General features: G+C 44.6%; 1 protein-coding gene across 4 annotated transcripts in view; it reads right to left on the reverse strand.

Moving 5' to 3' along the window:
• Positions 1-15755, reverse strand: part of ARHGAP44 (Rho GTPase activating protein 44) — a 503523-nt gene that overhangs the window by 123433 nt on the left and 364335 nt on the right. For all 4 annotated transcript variants that reach the window (XM_069200331.1, XM_069200329.1, XM_069200327.1 and 1 more), the window contains exons 14-16: positions 15533-15646; positions 14813-14904; positions 13986-14166 (exon numbers count right to left, since the gene is read on the reverse strand). In XM_069200331.1, the coding sequence (XP_069056432.1) occupies positions 13986-14166; positions 14813-14904; positions 15533-15646 (387 nt within the window). The remainder of the gene's footprint in view (positions 1-13985; positions 14167-14812; positions 14905-15532; positions 15647-15755) is intronic.

Here is a 15755-nt window from a genome sequence, read left to right on the forward strand (position 1 = left end):
TACACTGCATCAATCACCCTTACGGCGTATACTTCCATGAAGGAAAGTCATGCTGAATCAGTACACACATGATGTAGGTCAGCAATGATAGCAACAAGACAAGAGTGTGAACAAATCATCATCTATAAAGCTCTCCCTGAACTTCACAATGCTGTCCGACCTATCTATTTACCTACAATAACAAGTCTGGAAGCACTCTTTGTGAAGTAGGATACATACCAACCCCAAACCTTATTGATCAATGCACACTACCAATGGTGGCTCTCCAACATGGTGGATACTTACCAAGTTAGCACACGGGTAGCTGGCATGTTAAACCTCATAAGCCTGGGGATAGGGAGCATGGAACACAAATGTCATACTTAACATTTCTGCTACACTGATGTCAAGGCCATGAAAAGGTAGCACCTAACGCATCAGGTAAAGGGTTAACAAAATGTTTATTTAAAAGTAGTAATAAAAGAGGCAACTAAGGGAAAGGTAAACCTACACTAATCTAACCTGACTACTACTAACCCACAACTGTCCCTAACTAACCTAAGCTAAACTTACTCTACACATGTAACGAAACGATCTAAATATCAACCCCCCACCCACCATTAAGAGACAAGACACATGCAGGACAACACTTACTAACCTACACACATACTATACTATCCTAAACAAACATATATTTTTTTGTATTGTTTTTTTTAAATATATTTTTTTATTTTTTATTTTATTAAACAGGAATCCCAACATTGCCCCCCACCCACACAAAAATATTAGATAGAAAGTATAAGGACCCCCCACCCTCTTACCTAACACTAACTAAGCTAATTACCTATACTTATCTTATAACTAACCCCCCAAACCCAACTAACAGTATGAAAAGAGGAAAGAGGGGAGAGGGGAGGGGTAAAAGTTCAGGAGGGCAAAAGAACTAAAGATTTGCCCTCTGAAGTGTGCGCCGGATGGAGCGCACCTTCTTTTTAACCTCCGCCATGTCCTCCGTCAGGTTGTCCACCTTTTGAATTAACCTGTCCAGTTTCCTAGACAATGCCTGGAAGGCTGCAGGGTCAATTGGAGGGTCACTGCTGGTCTGCGTGCCGGTGGAGATGGAGATTGTCGCTGGAGTGGAGTGGCCACGGGACAGCCCTGCTCCCAACACACGGCTGGGTCCAGGTCTTGAGGAAGATGGCTGGTCCGTCGCTGGGTCCCCTTGGGCAGACCTGGTGGTTGTAAGTGGCACTGTTGGTGGAGCCTGTGGTGTGGCATACCACGCCCCGGAGGCCCGATCGGAATTGTATCTGCGGGCCATCCTCCGATACCCACACTGCACCTGCAGGATGTGCCTGTACCTCATTGCCCTGTGCTCAAAATGGTTGCACTCTGCGGCACTCAGGTTTGCAGCTGTGAAGAGAAAAGGGAAATATTGAGCATTGAATTTACAGTGGGTTGAATCCCACAATGGCTCATTTGTCCATTACTAGAAATATATTGTATGCAGCAATTGTTACAACATAGTTCACGGAAATGCTCAGAGGAAGTACATGTGAATCATGCATCCCTAAGGTCATATCACACCTAGCATATCCATGTCTCTACATGATGGATGACATCACCCTAAACTACTCATCCAAATCATACCTAAGGCATTTGACATTATGGCACCAGCTCTTCCGCATACTGACTTCAGTACATATGTCATTCTAGGTGATTACACTCACACTCCTCACTCAATAGCATTTTTAATTAGTTGTGTGCTAAGATTGAACCCCTGGCCCAGAATCATGTGTCCACACTAGGTGTCAGATGTAGGAAATTAGGAAAATCAACTAGCAAATTGCAAAGCAGAACGGTGTCTCTGACACCGTCTGCGAGTCGCTATGGGGTCCATAAAGCCCACCTCATGAACATCAATGATGTGGGTTCCAAGTTGCCCCACCTTAGCAACATGGGCACTCACGGGGATGGTGGCCTGCTGGGACCAGCAGAACTCCATAGATGTGACTGTTTTTAAATTAAGCAAGTTATTTCTCCCCAAGTGTAGGCCGTTTACCGGAAAGAAAAATGAGCAGCAATTATTTTTAAATCACAACAATTGTACTTGGAAATTTTCACGGTAATTATTGGTCCCTTAGACCACTGGCTTTTTTGCGCAGGATTCTTTTAGTCCACTCACAAAGGCTGAAGCTTTACAATGAGGACCCCTTCCAGTCAGCAAGGTGGTTACCATCCACTTCAAGTGGATGATAACAGCTACTCACTTTGCAACCACGTACTCGGTTGCAAATGGGATTGCCTACCACTGTGATTTGCAAGTAGGTCTGGTAAAACCCTTCATTATATCAATTTTGAAAAGCATTTTACTCATATGTACATGACCACCAAAGACATTTTGGATTAGGAAACAGACGTTTGCAAATCCCACACAGATATTTATGCCATTTGCAACGTGTAGACATTTTTCTCACTCTGGCCCAAGGTACTAACTCAAGTCACAAAAGGTGTTAAGTACGTGTAACATACTGGTTGCTACAGTCCTAGGTACCCTGTTTCACAGTAACATCCCAGTCTTTGTGGGTGGTGTGGGAAGAACAACCAACAATCCCATGTTCAATGCACACCCAGGAGTGTACAGAAAGTGCAACAATTATGTGCCTTCACACACAACACCTATGAAGGGCTAGCAACACGTTGTAGTCAGCCCAACCTTGTCACATCCCAGGTCCACACATGTCAAAATGTTATGACTTAGCCCAACATAACATACTATTAGTGAGGCATGTTTAACAACACACACAGGGGAGGTAGTACACCCATTCACATGATTCAACTGAACACCTAGGGCATTGCACTCAAGTCACACACACTTCGAGTTCACCTTGTGGAAGTACATGCCCATGGAAGATCCAACCTACAGTGTACACAGTCCATCCTCAACTAGGAAGAAGCACTTGTCATCAATGCCATGTGCCTAAGCTATCTGGGAGACTGTCAGTCTGATATGCAGACTCAGTTCATGGCAAGTCCCTGACCAAATCCAACATTGACCAGTCTATTCGAAATGAGTCATACCATTCCCAATTGCCACCCTAATTGAATGGGCTACAGCCCCTCAATCTGAGAGATGACTACGTATTGCTTGGCAGAAACATAATTCTAATTTGATATCACACTAAAAGAAAAAAGCAAATGAACGGCCAGCACATCAAATCATGAATTCTCTTGAACACACAGTAATCCATCATGCGTCATTACCAAACAATGTAAATAGCACTCAGGCGACACTCACTGTAGGTATCGGGGTCGTCAAAATGGGCCACCTCTCCCACGGTGTACGGGGCTGGTCCACCTGTAAAGCATGAAACAAAGATTATACTCAGACTGGGTGAACGGACAAAAGATTTCTGTTACAATGACACTGTGTGAAAATGACATGGTAATGATAGACTTTCACACATGCTCATCCTGCATGGATCACTTTGTATTCAACATTAACATTGGATGAGTCTCCTGCTCCAGTGTCACACCCTACTACACTCATGCAGTGGTCAGGACAGTCAGGTGTCGTCCAAGTTAATCCTCCATTAGTATGCCCCAACAATAATGTTATCCATACATCTCAGCATGTGCATCCCCGAGAGACATTCCAAAACTGGTTCCATGAGGACTGCATGACCACTCACAATAAAACAGGCTATTTGGACAGGGTCAACAGACAGCAACCAGACACATATGTGACATATGTGTGAACAACATGACTGACTTCATGTGACGTGACGGCAACACACATGTATAGCATCATCATGTGTTTCCAATTTTCTGTCTAGCTATGGCGTCTGCATCTGTAGGTATGTTGTTTCTACATGACGTACTCACTGGCCATTATGACCAGTGGAGTACAAATGGAGCCGTTCACGTGTTGCATTTCTGACACAAAGGCAACACTACATTACATGCAGCTACAGGCATCTGGTATGTGTTGCAAAAATGATCCATCGGACTGGTAGCATAGGTCTTCATACACATTCTGCAACAAATACACATTAGGACACATATGTATACCTTTGTAGCGCAGCATTTGAAACATTTTGGGACGCAGAGAGGGGGCGACTTAGCATAATACAAATAGATGTTGAATTTATAAAGCTGTCATTGCGTGTACATGTGTTGCAAGAATGGGGATTAATGTGTATAACCATGGGCCTAGGTTTCCCTGGCATTACACACACTCAGCTACTTATTTTGCAGATTCGCTAACAATCATCACATGTTCACACACCGATTTCTGTCATTCCCATGTAATTGTTTTTTACTCACCAACATGGCCACCAATCTGGAGTCCCAGGTGGTCCAGCAGGTCCTGTTCCCTGGTGATCAGATCTGCCCAGCGGTGCTTGAGTTGGTGTACATTCCTGAGACTCCCATAGACCCGGACCAGGTGATGGCGCACCTTCTCCCACCGGATTTTCCTGGCCTCCGTGTGATACCCCTGTATCACACGGCCCCCAGCTTCCAGCATTAGTGGGAGGAAATGGCTTACGAGCCATATGAACCCCCCCAATTCGTCTTCCCCCATCCTGGACAGGCGAGGCCTACTTGACATATTGAGAGGGATAAGAATGTACCAACAAAATATAAAATATAAAGTGGGGAAATGGGGAAAGGTAGAGGTGTGAAAGAAAAAGGAGAAGTAGAAAAATAGCCCAACTAACCCCCCAAACTATGCTACCCACAACAGACTCCCACAGACAATACAAACTATCACAGGTATAGACAAAATAACATCAAACAGACTGAGACAATGTGATACAACAATAATAGATTGACACTAAGACAAAATACAAGGCACACAGGACACTAGAGCAGTAAAACACAGGACAACACCTTTCACACAACCACACAGTCTAGAGAAATCTGAGACTGCAAAGTGAAAGTGAAAGTTACCTCCCAGTACAGATTTTGTAAACAGGATATCCTATTACATCACTTCCTGCATAAAATGGCCGCCGTTTTTATTTTCCCGTAATGCGTCATATTTTCACGCATACACAGTTGTGCGTCAATTTTTTATGACGCATTACAGTGCACATGATGCGGAGTGAAAAAATATGAATAATAATAATTAATACTGTACATGAAATGACCAATATATTGTGCATGTAGCGTCAATTTCACCACGCATACATCATGGGCGTCGTTTTTTTTACACGTACAGTGGTGCACATGATGCGGAGTGAACAAATATGATATGAATATTAATAATTAATACTGTACATGAAATGACCAATATATTGTGCATGTAGCGTCAATTTCACCACGCAAACATCATGGGCGTCGTTTTTTTTACACGTACAGTGGTGCACATGATGCGGAGTGAAAAAATATGATATGAATATTAATAATTAATACTGTACATGAAATGACCAATATATTGTGCATGTAGCGTCAATTTCACCACGCATACATCATGGGCGTCGTTTTTTTTACACGTACAGTGGTGCACATGATGCGGAGTGAAAAAATATGATATGAATATTAATAATTAATACTGTACATGAAATGACCACCATATTGTCCATGTAGCGTCAATTTCACCACGCATACATCATGGGCGTGGTTTTTTTTACACGTACAGTAGTGCACATGATGCAGAGTCAAAAATATTGTGGATGTAAATAATAATTTGAAGGTGAAATATCAAGACACTTTTGGATACATTTGTATCTGACTCTGCATTGTGTGCACTCATGTACGTGAACAAATTATGACGGCCATGCTGTATGCGTAGAATATGGAGCAAATTTATCCAAATGTCTTCATGTGTTTAGCTTTGGAAAGGTGATTTGTCATGGTCAAACGGTGCGATGTGAGGCACATTTGTGTTTGTATATGACAAATGTCCGTACTTTTATGTATAGACGGCCTTCACACTGTGATGTTTGGGATACGTTAACTAATGTATTGACCATATTTGACAACATATTTGGTGTAATTGCTGATGGCTATTTTGAAATTATGTTTTTGATACCATTATGTATTCCGTCTCCAAAATGTCCCCACCTTTATGATGGGGATGCTTTTATCTGTAGTCCTAACAGGGAGTGGGAGAGTCACTTTCAGTTTTTATGGGGCTGACCATGTCCCATTATGATTTTGTGTTTCATATTTGTGTAGGACTTGTGACATGGAGGCCACACATGTGCCTTATGCATGTGTTTAGTTCACAAGTACATGATTCTTGTATGTTTTGGGGGTGGTAGAGGTGGAGTTAGGCCCCCAGCACCCTAGGATTTGACCATCCAGAATAGCTACTGTATCCATGGAGTATTTTTATCATATCCTGGCAAACCTGCAGCAGCGGGCAAATGTAAGGCCATATGGTATGAATGACTGTTGACCATACATTCATCTCATTAGCCCATTTGACGTTTGCAGTAATGATGATTTGGAGCTAAGTTGCATACCATTTTCATATGACTAAGGGGGTCATTCTGACCGCGGCGGTCGGCGGTCGCCGCCCGCCAAGCGGTTCCCGCCGAAAGACCGCGGCGGTCATTCTGGCTTTCCCACTGGGCTGGCGGGCGACCGCCAAAAGTCCGCCCGCCAGCCCAGCGGGAAACACCCTTCCCACGAGGACGCCGGCTCAGAATGGAGCCGGCGGAGTGGGAAGGTGCGACGGGTGCAGTTGCACCCGTCGCGAATTTCAGTGTCTGCAAAGCAGACACTGAAATTCTTTGTGGGGCCCTCTTACGGGGGCCCCTGCAGTGCCCATGCCATTGGCATGGGCACTGCAGGGGCCCCCAGGGGCCCCTCGGCACCCCCTACCGCCATCCTGTTCCTGGCGGGAGACCCGCCAGGAACAGGATGGCGGTAGGGGGTGTCAGAGTCCCCATGGCGGCGGAGCGCGCTCCGCCGCCATGGCGGATTCTCAAGGGCAGTGGGAAGTCGGCGGTACACCGCCGACTTCCCGTTTCTGGCCGCGGCTGAACCGCCGGGGTCAGAATGCCCATCGGTGCACCGCCAGCCTGTTGGCAGTGCTACCGCCGACCTCCGCCATGTCGGTAATTACCGCCAGGGTCAGAATGACCCCCTAAGTTTGCAAGACTCTCAGCGTTCACGATGTGATAATGCGAAGATTGTTTTGCTTGTCTGTGTCCCTTTCTGCATAAACTGGTTTAGTGTCATGTTACAATCTTCCTGCTAGGTTCAAACTGGGACACAACTGTGATGGTCTACTTTCAAATATTAGGTTGGTTGTATGACATATGTGTACATGTGTGTGGGAATGTGGATCCAGTATGACCTGTCTGTGTGTATGTTGTCACTGTAACTTCAAGGTCTCCTCCTGAGTTAGTGGCAGCTGATGTTGTTGCAATTGTGTATTGCTCACATCATACACTTGAGAGAAGCCATTGATGACATGTTCACGTACACATGGATGGTCCCACCCTGTCTCTGAACACGTGTGATGTGACTTTCAAATGATCTCCAATTTTGGGCTGGATGACTGTTTCAGTTGTTTGGATCCGGCATGTGTAATTGTCACATTTGTACTCTTGTTGGGCTCTGTGTATGGTAATGTAACATGTCACATCCTACCCTCTGTGCATACAGTTGTGATGTTTATTTTTGGTGTAATGAATTTTAATGGCATTCTTGATCAATGAGACGACATTCATCTTCAGCTATTTCAAACTAAAGGTGGTCAGAAATGAATAGGCCAAAGCATGATGTGGTGTTTGTTATCTGTGTTTATTTACAAGTGTGGAATACAAGTGATTATAATAACTTAAGTAAAAAAATTGTTCACAAGCTGTTGGCGCCTACGCACTCCTGCTGCAGTGTTAGGTTGTTCCCCACCCTGTTGCAGGCCAGCATCCTCCTCATCATCATCCTCAGGCATGTCTGGGTCCGGTTCAAGGAGGGGAATGTTCCTTTGTACACAAATATTGTGTAATATGGCACAAGTGAGTATTATTTTGCAGACCATCTCTGGGGAGTAGAGTAGGCTTCCGCCAGTGATGTCAAGGCAGCGGAACCTTGACTTTAGGATCCCAAAGGTCCTCTCCATAATGCTGCGGGTCCTCTTGTGGGCGTCATTGTATGCCCGCTCAGCAGCAGTATTTGGGTTCCCATATGGTGTCATTAGCCAAGGCTGGATGCCATACCCCTGATCAGCTGAAAGAGAAACACAGAATGGTATCAATTAGATGTAGGAGGCACTGTTGTACGTATCTTTGATGGCAGTAGTTGTGTTGTGTTGTCTGTGACTATTTTGTGTACTAATGTGACAACCTATGGTTGTTGGTGGAAACTTTGGCATTGTTTTTTTCCCTTGGCTGAGCAAGTGTTTGTTGTCTAACTGTTTGTCAGCAGGATGTATTGGTTTCTCAAGTACAGTGTGCCCTCCCTTGCATTGTGACTTGTGACACAGGTGTCCGTGTGTCCTCACTGGGGGTGTGATGATAGTTCCATGCAGAGTTGAAACATGAAAGGGTATTAGAAACGTTCATATGAACATAGCCAGGCCATCCCATCCCTTAAAAGTTATGCATTGTATTAGTGTACAGGTTATTGTGAGACTTCCAATTTGCAAGGTGACATTTAGGCAACCACAGTCATGAATGTCTTCACACTAAGCTGTGGAGTAAATTCAAATGTGTGAGAGGTTCAATGGTGACTTGTGACACATGGCTAGTGATGTGAGTACCTCAGTGTGTTCCTGTCTAGGTGTTGCTATTGTGGTGTATGTGTTGTTTATCCTAGAGGGTTTCTGTGCAGTGAGTATATAAGTAGATTTTTGTCCTTACCAACAAGTAGTCCATTGCCATACCGTCCATCCTGGAAGTGTTGGTTGATGGTGCAGTGATGGAAGATGAATGCGTCATGTACACTCCCAGGATATTTAGCCACAATGTTGCTGATCAGTCCTTGGTGATCGACTATGGCCTGCACGTTGATGGAATGTGTGTGCTTCCTGTTGCGGTAGAGGTGTTCACTCGCAGCAGGTGGCACAAGGCGTACGTGTGTGCAGTCGATTGCACCAAGGACGTGCGGAAAGCCACTGATGGCGTAGAACCCCTGTTTTGTTTCCTGCTGCTTCTGCACTGTGTTAGGGAAGCAGATGTGGCGGGGTGTCAGTCCAATGATGGCATCCAGTACTTTAGGCAGGAATGCGGAGAAAGATGGTTGTGAGATTCCACCAACCAGGGCACCAGTTGTCTGAAAGGAGCCACTTGCCAGCAGGTGAAGTACGGCAAGCAGCTTTGTTTCGGTTGGGATAGTGCATGGAGTCACTAAAGTGGGGGCCAATTGCTGTTCAATATTTGTCAGCAGCTGCTGAATGGCCTGCCAGTTCAACCGGTACCTCTGGATGATGTCTCGTTCCCTGAGGCCATGCAGGGTTGTTCGTGGGCGGAATATCCTCTCCTGCCTTCTGCGCTGTCTTTGGGGTCCCTGCTGTTGTTGTTGTGGCTGCTGTTGTTGCTGCAGGGCTCTGCGTCTACGTGCACGTTGAAGAAAAAGCACCTCCATGTCTCCCTGTTGCTGCTCTGCTGCTCTGCTGCTCTGTTGTTTGTTCTGTGTGTTCTGATTAAGTACAGGTGTGTTTGCCCCATTTTAACGCCTGCCCTGACCCAGGCGTTAAAATTTCACGCTATTCGTGCTTTGCGCCATTTTTTTGCGCCGCCTGTCGCGCGGAAGTGATTTTTGCCCTGGAGCATAAATACCACGCACCGCTATGTGCGTCTGTTTTTGGACGGGAACGCCTACCCTGCATGTCATTAACGCAGGGCGGGGTGCCGCTTCTAAAAACTGGCGCACATAGCGCCATTTTCCTGGTGCGCCGGATAGGGCGTCAGGGTTTAAATATGGGGCAACGTTTGCGCTGAAAGTGCGTCAAAAATTTTGACGCACATTCGGCGCAAACGGAGTATAAATATGCCCCTGAGTCACCCCATTGAGATTTCTGGATGCAGGGGACTGAGGTCAGATAGAGACTGGTGGACCTGAGGTGCCGATTAGGCATATGCCATCTCATAGTTGTGCAATGGTATTCGGACCCTTCGGAATGGAGAGCCTTATGTGTGAGGCAAAGAGCTTTAAAGAAAATACGCTTCTCCACAGATAGCCAATGCAACTGCCTCAGGCTTTCACTAGCGGCTACCGACCTGGGAAGATCCAACACCAGGTGGGCTGCGGTGTTCTGTATAAGTTGCAGCTTGTGGAGAGAGTCTTTGCTGATGTTCAGCATCAAAGCATTGCAGTAGTCCAATTTAGATATGACTAAAGCAAGAATCACAGAGATTCTGAGATCCTTCTGTAAGAAGGGTAGAATCTTCTGGAGGGTTTTAATCACTTAATAACAGGTTTTAATAGTATGATTAACCTGCAGATCAAAGGACAAAGCATTGTCAAATAAGATCCCTAAATGTCTTGCCACTGGTATGGGCGCAGGCAGGTCTCTGCAAGATTGCGTCCACCAGCGAGAGCTCCATAAAGAGCTGCCAGCCCCGAAAAACAGGATTTCAGTTTTCTCTCCGTTAATTTTTATCCAGTTTTGGCTCATCCACTTATTGACTTCGTTCATGCAGTTGTGAAACCTGATTGCTACCTCCTCCCAGTTTCTATTAACCAGGATGATAAGCTGGGTATCATCAGCATAAAAGGAAACCTGAAAGCCAAATGAAAGGACCAACTGTGCCAGCGGTGTTACATACAGATTGAACAAGGTGGGGCTAAGAGAAGACCCCTGGGAGACCCAACAAGGAAGTTGGAACGGGGCTGCTCTGAAATCACACAGAAAAGACTCCAGGATATCCAGGGCACTGTCTCTTAACCCAGCTTGGTAAAGGCGCTGCACCATCAGTTGCGGAGAGACGGTGTGGAACGCAGCCGAGAGATCTAATAATTCCAGAATGGCTCTCTCCCCTTGATCTACCATTGGCGGATCGAGTCAGAAGTGGCAATAAGAACAGATTCTGTACTGTGCGTTTTCCGAAACCCATGTTGGGAGGGATCTAAGCAGCCACTTTTCCTGGAGGAAACGGGCTAATTCAGTATTAAGATGCTTTTCTCGAATTTTAGACGGGGTGGGTAGTAGAGAAATGAGACGAAGATTCTTAGGATCATTAGGGGTGCCTCAATGCTTCTTTTTGAGCAGGATTACAATTGCCTCTTTCCAGGGAAGGGGGAAGACCCCAGTGTTCAATACCTCCTGGTAAGCCAAATCTAATGCTTCGGACACCAGGTCAGGAGCAAGCCTCATTATTATAGAGGGGCAAGGGTCGTTAGGGGCCCATGACCTGACCCTAGAGAACAGAGCTTTAATTCTGTCTGCTGACAATGGGTGGAATTTGGCGAGTAGGAGACTGTTGTGAGTCACCATGTCCACCCTAGAGACTACAGGGTCCAGATCCCCAGGGTGCTGGGCAAAATTTCCCTGGATCTGTAGGACTTTGTTTTTTGAAGAAGTCTGCTACCTTATTACAAAAGGCTTGAGAATTCTCTAGTTCCGGGGAGGTGGCGGAGGAAGCGAGGGAGCAGACCACTCTAAAGAGTTCCTTGGTGCATTATCTGCTTCTTTAATTTTAGGAGTGAAATAGTCCAATTTGGCTTTCTAAATTACCAGTTTATAATCCCCAAGCAGAGTCCAAAACTTGTCTCTCTCCAGTTTTGATCCAGTTTCCATCTACGCTCCTGCTGCCTAAATCGTCCTTGCAGATCCTTGAGTTCCTTGGTGTACCAAGGAATATAAACATATGACTATAAAAATAAAAGCTATCAACAATTGTGTTGTTTCCTAAATACTCCCACCAGCACTTTACCAGCTACATAAGAACTGATCATGGCACCCAACTCTATTTCTCACAATGTAGTCATTTTCCATCATGTTGTACTAGCGCTCATCAACGGATTCAGCATGCCATTTTGTCTTGGTAGACATCCACCTACATTGCATTTCCACAAGTTAGACCATGAACCATCCCAGTAGGTTAGAATGCCTTGGGATACTTACATAGCATCAATGTAGGAGTCCACCTTCTATATCATTTATAAAGGATTATTGTTGGAGGTGATTTGCTCAACATTTCTAATCAACTATTCTGGATTTCTTCATTCAGCCACGTGGGCATAAGCTCCACTTAATGCCTGTCAAAATAGTTGTGTCGCTCATCTAAGAGGGAGACATTGTGAAAAGCATGGATGGACGGTGTTCTGTAGGGCACTGTTATCCTATATTTAAACACATAGGAACTGGATTTTATTGCATTTGTAGTACCTGCCTCGTGTGTTCCTACTGTAGCTTATGCATTTTCTCCTTTCACTTTATTTCACTTTAATAAACATATACAAAGTTGTGCTGAATATTTTACTGTTTCATGCTATAAATCCAAGGCCAATAAGACAGTTGTGACATTATAGCAATGTATTGAATGGTGCTATATTTTCCTACCCTAGTGTTATTTATGTTTCTCTCACAAGATATCAACTTGGCAACACGTATGAATTCATTATCTCTGTTCCATAATGCAGCCTGCTAGTTCACTGCCGAAGGCTATACTGCTTGTTTAAGACCCTGAACCCAAGTTATAAGGCTGAGCCCCAGGCATGGACAATGATCTAAATTAAAAAGCGAGAAACAGAAATACAAATATGGAAGTGTTAGAGCAGAGGGCTTATACCAGCCTTTATTGGCTGCATCACTTCATTGTCTTCAATGGAGCTTCCAACATTCCAATGGTCTAGTTGAAAGTTACATGTCTACGCCTAGACTGATATCACAATGGGAGAAAAGCTCCAGACCTAAGCATATATTTGTTCATGAGGCGGGGTAACCCAGAGTATAATGCACAGCCTGTTAGGGCACACAGCATACTGCATATATTCTATATGAAGAGTTTGGGATCCCCAGAGGGAAATGACTCTTTCAAACCCAAGGCATTAAAGGCCTATATGCTAGGTTCTACCTAAAGCATCAACGTCTCCACGATACTCTGAATATGTGAAAATGCTGCCAAATATTTTTGGTTGGATAAAATTGACCGTTGTTGCTTGGCTTTTATAGGCACAATTATTTTAAAAAGCTTGTAAAAGATAGTGTAAGACTTTGTCCAAAAATGATAAACCAAGTGATAGGGCTAGCATATAAAGCAGAAAAGAGAGATGTTAATTAACCAAAGGTGACCCTACCGTATAGTGCAGATGAAGAAGTTCCCTAAAGTGGTTGTTCCATACAGGCCTTTTGTGTTTTCCTATGAGATTCATAGCAATAAGTATCAAAAGTTAAACACTCAGTTAAGGAGGTGTGGCTAACAGTGCAGGTGAAACACAAAGGTTGAAAGGTATTTTGAAGTTAACATCATCACCCATATCTTGCTAACAGTGTCGTAGCACTAAGCACAGTCCCTAATATATTGGATTTTGAAAAGAAGAAAGCTCCCACACACTCCTGACTCACAAACTCCATGCTTTTAGTGTAGTTTGTGCAACTGAAAAAACATACCAAACAGAGAGGTTTGGGAAATAAAGGTAGAGGTCACTTGGGGTGGAAGGGCAGGAGAGTAAGGATGCTCTTTGGACATAAGAAATTATAAAGGATTGCAGTATAGAAGGGATAGTACACATACTGAGGAATATTCTCAGTGAGGGTAGGAAGACTTAGGGCCTCATGAAGAGTTTGGCAGGGGAGTTACTCCCTCACAACAGTGATGGATATCTCGTCCGCCGAAATATAAATCCCATTACATCCTATGGGATTTAAATTTTGGCAGATGGTATATCTCTCACCGTTGGGATGGAGTAACACCTCCGCCAACTCTAAATCAAGACCTTATGCAGTGAGTCCCAGCCCAACTTGATTCCAGCGAGTAATAGTTTCTCGTCTCTTTATAGTACATATAGAAGTGTGTCAGCTGATGGGACAAACTGATCGCCTTCACGGTGTGTGAATGTTCATGTGATGCTTCAGACGAGACACAAAATAAGACACATCCTACCCATCCTTTCTGTAGAATTCCAGCATCATGTTGTCGGTGGCAACACTGAGGGGGCGCCGAGCCTGGTCATGAAGTTTTCGATCAGAGTGGTCCATGTCTGGAGATGGCATAGAGCTGTAGTTGGCATTGTGGTTGATATGCACTGGGCTTCCATAGTTTCCAGTCACATTAAATTCGATATCTGTCCCAGAAAAAAATAACTTAGGATGCAGCAATGTCAGTCCACTTTCTGAGAGGTTGCAGAAAAGAGTATGCTGAGCAATCCCCACCACTGGTATCAGGTAGACACCCAAGCACGGGGCCAGATGATTTCAACCAACCAGGGGAAGGGACACTGGTTACAGAACAGACAACCCCATAAAGTATTTCTGTTACCTGGTCCCCGCATGCCAGGGAGACCAAGCTAAAAGGGTTGAATGAGTGTTTATTCTGATGATAGCAGGAGAAGGCCGCAGTGGACTACCATCACCACAATTTCATTTCTGGCAGACCCCCATGACTGTGCCTCTGTGCTGCTTGGTAAAGATCATGCAGTAACTGCACAGATGCACAGATTTCTGTGATTCAAGCATGCCAACACCTATGTTGGGTCACTGACTTTGCATCTGCCATCTTACAATGGTCAGCTCAGTTGAGGGGTGCGTTCCTATGCTTCTCCCCTTCCCATCCACACAATGTACCCGAAGCTGTAGGTTGTGCCCAGAAAGAATTAGCTGCTCTTTAGGGACATGGATGCATGCACACATGCGTTTTATTACTATTGGCTAATTTTGCATGCACAAAGGCTAGAGCATCATTTACTGCCAAAAATGTAATAGATAAAATACCTCCAGGAAAGAACCAGTCTGCATGCAGAATTATGGGTTCGATAATTCCGACTATCTGCAGGGACACAGTGGTCATCATCTCTGTGATGTTCCTAAAGAGAGATAGGTTATGAAAAGCAACTCTGGCCACTTTCATTACAAACATTTATATCTCGCAACACATCTTCCTTCTCATAAGCAGGGCATAAAGGCCTACAAAAAAGACTGCACTGGGAGAGGGAGATGGTGAATGAGCATCAAAAGAAAGGGTTTTAAACCATTCACCTTTGTGGAGACCTGAGAGACCGAAGAACTCACAATTGCAGAGAAAGCAAGCTGCTAGTACTTTACAAAGCGCCCTGAGGACTCAGTAGTTTTACTGAATCTCCTCCCTCTACTGACTTAACATATCCTTAAGCAAGTTTAGATAGTGGTATCCAAGAGTAACCCCAGTACCCCATGCTAACCAAATACCAGGGGCAGCCTATCGCTCTAGGAAAACTGAGACTTTTGCTGACTGGTGAAAGCCACGCAAAGTTTGTTCTCTGTTGGGTAAAATAAAAGTTTTTTTTAAAGGCCAGTCCATCTCTCTCAGATTTATTGGGTATTTTTATGTTATGCAAAGAAGAGGTTTCAGCTCAGAAAATAATATACACGACATAAAAGACACAGTTTACGTTGTCTGAAAAGCATCCAAAGAATGGGTTATGGGGTAACCCACAGTTCCATTTGCATACTCACCCTTCTGCCTGTGGCCAGAGCAGGTTGGGCCCAAGTACTATGGCCATGTTGCTTGGCGTCATTTTGTTTGCATCCTGGTATTCTGTCAATTTAGCTAAAAACTTTATCAAATATCTGGAAAAAACAGTGGAATAGTAAGTACTGTGTTTCTGGACTGACAGTAACAAAGTTAACATGTGACGTCCCACTAAAGACAGTTCTGAATTCAGGAATGCCTATGTCA

The sequence above is a fragment of the Pleurodeles waltl genome, chromosome 7 (genome assembly GCF_031143425.1).
Source record: "Pleurodeles waltl isolate 20211129_DDA chromosome 7, aPleWal1.hap1.20221129, whole genome shotgun sequence".
NCBI lineage: Eukaryota > Metazoa > Chordata > Amphibia > Caudata > Salamandridae > Pleurodeles > Pleurodeles waltl.